Raw genomic sequence first — 6,695 nt, forward strand, 5'->3', positions numbered from 1 at the left:
GGTGGAGGAGGAGACGTGTGGGGGGTAAGATTTTGCTCTGGAGGGCGGTTTGGGGGTCCAGGGGGGCTGAGCCCTGCAATCCAGCTGCAGAATCAGCCCGAAACATCTGCATAGTTTCTCTTGCACGACCAAGATGCCGTTCTCTGCGGTGTTCGTGGTTATGGCGTCGGGCAGAGACTAGAGAGACACCCAGGCTCACGTCCCCACTTCGACAGAGGGCTCATTGGGTGATCTTCCGCCAGTAACGCTCTCAAGCGGATCTACCTCACTGGGTTGTTGTGAAGATACACGGGGTAGGGTGACCATATGAAAAGGAGGACAGGGCTCCTGTATCTTTAACAGTTGGACAGAGCAGGGAATTTCATCAGGTATCATTTGTATATATGGAGAACCTGGTGAAATTTTCTCTTCATCACAGCAGTTAAAGCTGCAGGAGCTACCAGATTTAAAAGAGGGCAGGGCACCTGCACCTTTAACTGCTGTGATGAAGAGGGAAAATCCCCAGATTCCCCATGTATACAAATGACACCTGCTGAAATTCCCTTTTTAATACAACTGTTAAAGATACAGGAGCCCTGTCCTCCTTTTCATATGGTCACCCTAAGGTGGTGGGAGAACCATGTACGCTGCACTGAACTCCTTCAGGGAGAAAAAGGGTGACTAATAATCTTTCACCCATTGTACAGGTAAAGATTGTGTTTGTTCATGTTTTATTATTTATTTTTATATTATTTCTCTGCACTCCTGCTCTATCCTCCCGAAAGTAAAAACACTGCTAAATGTTGACATTCAAAAATTCAGACACCCCCAGTTAAATTTTGGAAGTACCCCAGATTATATATCTAGTTTCCCCCAGTTTCTGCTTTGTTCCACCTTAGCAGCCAGTGTATTTCTTGCAAGGCCAGAGGCAGACCAGAGTCGCCGGCCAGCCATTGCTTCTCCTTCTCCAAAAGCATTGCGAGGTGTAATCTGATACCTGCAGCACCGACCACTGGCAAAGTCATTCAGGGTATAAAACTCCATTTTGAGACTGGTCTGTCTTCGCTGCAGACCTCATGGCTGTGACCCGGGGGCCAAATTTCTGGACTTCCCTCACTTTTCAGGCGTTCACAGCTGAATCCTGCAGCTCACATGTCAGTGGATTTCTGCATTTTTGGATGCTCTCAAAAGTACTTTGGGATTCCTCAGATGTGTATGTGTGGTTAAAGAGACCTGTTGTTAGTCCTATGTTGCTATTTTGCGTCCTTAGATCTCTCTCTCTCTCTCTCTGATTAAGACTGTATATCGGGAAACACTTCGGGTGCGTTAACTTTGATTAATGCATTCTATTTTGTCTGCAATGTTCTTGTTTTGGCTTCTATTCACCAAATGTGGGCATAGGTGGTGTGGTTGTGGGGTTGGCAAATCCTTCCCAGACCCGTAGGTTCTCCTTGCAGCTCCCCACCCTCTCCTATATTATTTTTAAATATCAGTTCCCTCTTCATCACAACAGTGAAAGCTGCAGGAGCCCTTTCTAGTATGACCAGATACAAAAGAGGGCAGGGCTCCTGCAACTTAACTGTTCTGATGAAGAGGGAATTTCACCAGGTGCTGCATGCATACAAATGACACCTGCTGATATTCCCTTTCCTATACAATTGTTAAAGATGCAAGTGCCCTGTCCTCCTTTTCATATGGACACCCTAGATTAAGGTTGTGTACTCGGAAAGAATTTGGGTATATTAACTCTCATTAATGCATTCTATTTTGTCTGCAATTTTTTCCCCGTCTTTGGTTTGGCTCCTATTAATCCAGCATTGGCACAAGTGGTATTGTTGTGGGCTTGGCAAATTCTTCCCGGGCAAGGAGCGGTTGTTGTACCTCCCCACCCCTCATCTTTGGGGCTACATCACAAATTTATTCAGTTTATAAACCTCCATTTTGAGACTGCTCTGCCTAATCTAAAGACATCATGTCTGGGACCCCGGGCCAAATTTCTCGACTTGGTTTCTTCCCTCATCGCCCAAACTCCAATTCTTGCATTCAAGACTGCTGATAATCCCAGGTACATTGTGTGAATACCCCTCATTGCATATATCTGTTTCCCTCTCATTTCAGGCATCCACAACCTAATCCTGCAGCTCACATATAAGTGACTGGCAAAAGTTTCACGTGTGGATTTCTGAATTTTGGGGCACTCACAAAAGTACGTTGGGATTCCTCAAATGTGTCTGTGTGCTTACAGAGAGGTGTTGTCAGTCCTATGTTGTTGCTGTTTAACTCTCATTATTGCGTTCTATTTTGCCTGCATTTTTTTTCTTTTATGGCTTGGCTTCTATTCACCCAAAGTGGCCGTAGGTGGGATGATTGTGGGGTTGGCAAATGCTACCCAGGCAAGGAGAGTCTCCATGTACCTCCCCACCCCACACCTCTGTGGCTACTTAGGGGAAAACACAAAGGGAGAAAGTAGTCTCAGGATGCTGTACAAGATTTTATAATTAATACTTTTATGTATTTTCTACAAAAAATAAGACACGCAGGGAAAGGTAAAAAACAATACAAACTATACAAACTACATCACAACGCATGCAAGTACTAAAACACCCACAAATACATAAGGCTATATTCCATTTAGAGCAATCTTCATGTCAGACGACAAACCTCAATCATTTCTAGTTAGCCATGTCGTAATTACTTAGTAGCAAGCAACTGCTTATAATAAAGACAAAAACACAGTCTATATAAAAAAAATCCACATACAAATAAATCATCTTTTTGCAATTCTTGTAGGTACTCAATAAGAAGTTTCCAGTCCATTACATAAGAAGCTATTGTTCTTTCTTTTACCAACGCCGTTAATTTTGCCATCTTTGCCAGTTCTAGCACCTTGAGGAGCCATTCTTCCGTTGTTGGTACTTGTGTTTTCTTCCAATATTTTGCATATAGTAGTTTTGCCGCTGTTGTCATATATTGAAATACCAGTCCCTTTTCTTTTACTTGATCGTCCATTTTTTCTTGTTTATTCATTCAGTCGCTTCTGACTCTTCGTGACTTCATGGACCAGCCCACGCCAGAGCTTTCTGTCGGCCGTCGCTCCCCCTAGCTCCCCCAAGGTCAAGTCTGTCACCTCCAGAATATCATCCATCCCTCTTGCCCTTGGTCGACCCCTCTTCCTTTTGCCTTCCACTTTCGCTAGCATCAGCCTCTTCTCCAGGGTGTCCTGTCTTCTCATTATGTGGCCAAAGTACTTCAGTTTTGCCTTTAATACCATTCCCTCAAGTGAGCAGTCTGGCTTTATTTCCTGGAGTATGGACTGGTTTGATCTTCTTGCAGTCCAAGGCACTCTCAGAATTTTTCTCCAACACCACAGTTCAAAAGCATCTTTCTTCCTTCGCTCAGCTTTCCTTATGGTCCAGCTCTAGCAGCCATAGGTTACTACGGGGAATACCATTGCTTTAACTATGCGGACCTTTGCTGTCAGTGTGGTGTCTCTGCTCTTAACTATTTTATCCAGATTTGTCATTGCTCTCCTCCCAAGAAGTAAACGTCTTCTGATTTCCTGGCTGCAGTCAGCGTCTGCAGAAATCTTTGCGCCCAGAAATACAAAGTCTGTCACTGCCTCCACAAGTCTGAGCAAAAACATTTCAAGTTTCATTTCTATGTTTATTTTGTTTTAAAAAATGCATTATTGCATGTATTTTAACTCTGTGGCTACCTAAAGGAAAACACAAAGGGAGAAAGTAGTCCCAGAATGCTGTACAAGATTTTATTGATGAAAAGATTTGTCATCGGTAAATTCTTTCACACCCTCCTGAGACTTCTCTCTGCCTTTGTGTTCACTTTCGATGGTCCGCCACTGTGCATCCCCTGCTTCCGTCCCCCAACACACAATGCCATCTTCCCGTGTCTTTTCTCCCTCTAATATTTGTTTCTTGAATTTTAGACATTCACATGCACGTTGTATGTATGTGTGTATGAACAAGAGATTGTCTGTACTTCACCCATATCAGCCTGCCAGCACTTTAAGATCAGAACGAGAGACCTGCCCACCAGTGAGAGCAATTAGGTGGGTGATCACATGCCCTTGCTTTTTCTTTACTGATAGTTTTACTGTTGGCTTTTTTTGTTTTTATCTGATATTTTACTGTCTCTGCTTTGATTACTTGTAATATTTATAGTGTTTTATGTACGGTTGTAAGCCGCCTTGAGAGGGCTCACCCTAAAAGGCGGCTAAGAAATCGTTTAAAGAAAAATAATAATGGGGTAATGCTTTGGGAACATTAATTCTCATTAACATTCTATTTTTAAACCTTAGTTCTTGGATATGTTTTTTTTTCTGGCTGTGTTCTTTTGTTTAGCTTTTAATTACCAAATTTTGGCACTGGCCAGGGGTAAACGCTCTCCAGATGATTGTGCTTGGCCTCCCCACAACACCCCATTGCTTGATCCCTGTGATTTCATAAAGGGAAATGAAATCTCACTTCCTTATTCCTCCTACAATCTGCTCAGTGAATTAAACAATTGTCCACAGTTCTAGACCAGAGTTTCTTGACCAAAGCTTTTCTGTTCCAAGCTTCCTTACTTACAGGTCCTTATCCCCAGTTCTCCAAAGCCTAAAATATAGAACCCGGATAATGTTCCTTTTCTTTGCCCAGGCAGGTGCTGAGAAAGACAACGGGAATAATAAGGAGCCCTGTGAAGTGTCCCTAGAAGCAAGCAGGCATGAAGCCGAACAGGAGACCTTTTGGAACAAAGTAGAACCAAACTGGCACAAAGGAAATCCATCAAGGAATGTGGAGAAGAAGGGGTATAGATAAAGATCAATTAAAATCAACAAGATATTGCAGAACCCACCCAGAGAAGAAACTATATCCATGTGTAGTGTGCGGTAAGAGGTTCAGTCAAAAGAGTGACCTTAAAATACATCAAAGAACAGACACAGGGGGGAAACCTTCTATATGCATAGACTGCGGAAAGAGCTTCAGGGATAGTGGAAGCCTTACGGATAATGAAAGAATCCATACAGGGTAGACACGAACTGTATAAATGGAACGAGGAAAGAATTTGAGAAGGATTGTTGGACACACAGGGCAGAAATCACTGAAGTGTAAGGAGTGTGGAAAGATTTTCAGCACAACCAGTGACCATAAAAGACATCTGAGAACTCACATGGGGGAGAAACCATATAAATGTACGGAATGTGGAAAGTACTTCAATACGACCAGTAGCCGTTATGCACATCAGAGGACGCACACAGGAGAGAAACCTCATGAATGCATGGAGTGTGGAAAAAGCTTCAGGAATGGTACTCAACTTACTGAACATCAAAGAATCCACACAGGGGAGAAACCATATGCATGTATTGACTGTGGAAAGAGCTTCAAAGTAAGTTATTCCCTTAAGATACATCAAAGGACCCACACAGGGGAGAAACCAAGCTTCAGAATAAGTTCTCACTTAAGGATACATCAAAGAATACACACAGCAGAAAAACCTTATGAATGCATGGAATGTGGAAAGTGCTTCAGTAAAAGCAGCGGCCTTACTTTACATGAAAAAACACATACAGGAGAGAAACCATATAAATGCATGGAGTGTGGAAAGAGCTTCAGTAGGGGTGGAGCTCTTACTTTACATCAAAGAATCCACACAGGGGAGAAACCATATGCTTGTATGGACTGTGGAAAGAGCTTTAGAACAAATTCTTCCCTTACGGGTCATCAAAGAACCCACACAGGGGAAAAACCATATAAATGCATGGAGTGTGGAAAGAGCTTTAGTCAAAGACCGCACCTTATTATACATCAAAGGACCCACACAGGAGAGAAACCTTATGAATGCATGAAGTGTGGAAAGAGCTTCAAGGAGAGCGGTAAACTTAGTCAACATCAAAAAATCCACACAGGAGACAAACCATATAAATGCACTGCATGTGGGAAGAGCTTTAGTCGAAGACCGCACCTTATTATACATCAAAGAACTCACACGGGGGAGAAACCTTACGAATGCATGGAATGTGGAAAGCATTTCAGTGACAGCACTGGCTTTACTTTACATCAAAGAACCCACACAGGGGAAAAACCATATCAGTGCATGGAGTGTGGAAAGAGATTTAGTCAAAGCCCGCACCTTACTCAACATCAAAAAATCCACACAGGGGAAAAACCGTATAAATGCATGGAATGTGGAATGAGCTTCAGTAGGAGTGACGGCCTTACTTCACATCAAAGAACACACACAGGAGAGAAACCATTTAAATGCATGGAGTGTGGAAAGAGCTTCGGGAATAGTGGTAGCCTTTGGGCACATCAAAGAACTCATGCAAAGAAATAACCACAGAATTCTATAAAATGTTGATAAATCTACATTCATCCAAGAGCCTTTACTCAGTATGAAAGTACTTCCTCAGCACTGAACCCATATAAATCAGAATGGTGCAAAAAGCTTCAATCAGAGCAAAGTTCTTTCCATGAAAGAACCCATGAAAGAAATTGTTTCAATTCACACAACCGCCACCAATTTCCAAGATTCTGTTCCAATAGTGAAGAAAGCACCTGCTTAGTGCCAACAGAAAACCATTGTTCCTTTTATTTTAGAGATGATGACTGGCTCATTCCCCAGGAAATCAAAATGTAATCTATGGAGGTATGCGTACTAAAATGAGGGGAGAAATAGCTAATGTCTCCCTGTCCTCAACTGACTCCATGACAGTGTTC

General features: G+C 42.6%; 1 protein-coding gene across 1 annotated transcript; it reads left to right on the plus strand.

The window, feature by feature from the left end:
- Positions 1–5,256: 5,256 nt before the first annotated feature.
- On the plus strand, positions 5,257–6,312 carry LOC134395593 (zinc finger protein ZFP2-like). The gene has a single exon (XM_063121754.1). The coding sequence runs from the start codon at positions 5,257–5,259 to the stop codon at positions 6,310–6,312; it is 1,056 nt and encodes a 351-aa protein (XP_062977824.1).
- Positions 6,313–6,695: the final 383 nt, after the last annotated feature.

Source organism: Elgaria multicarinata, chromosome 3, assembly GCF_023053635.1.
Source record: "Elgaria multicarinata webbii isolate HBS135686 ecotype San Diego chromosome 3, rElgMul1.1.pri, whole genome shotgun sequence".
Classification (NCBI taxonomy): Eukaryota; Metazoa; Chordata; class Lepidosauria; order Squamata; family Anguidae; genus Elgaria; species Elgaria multicarinata.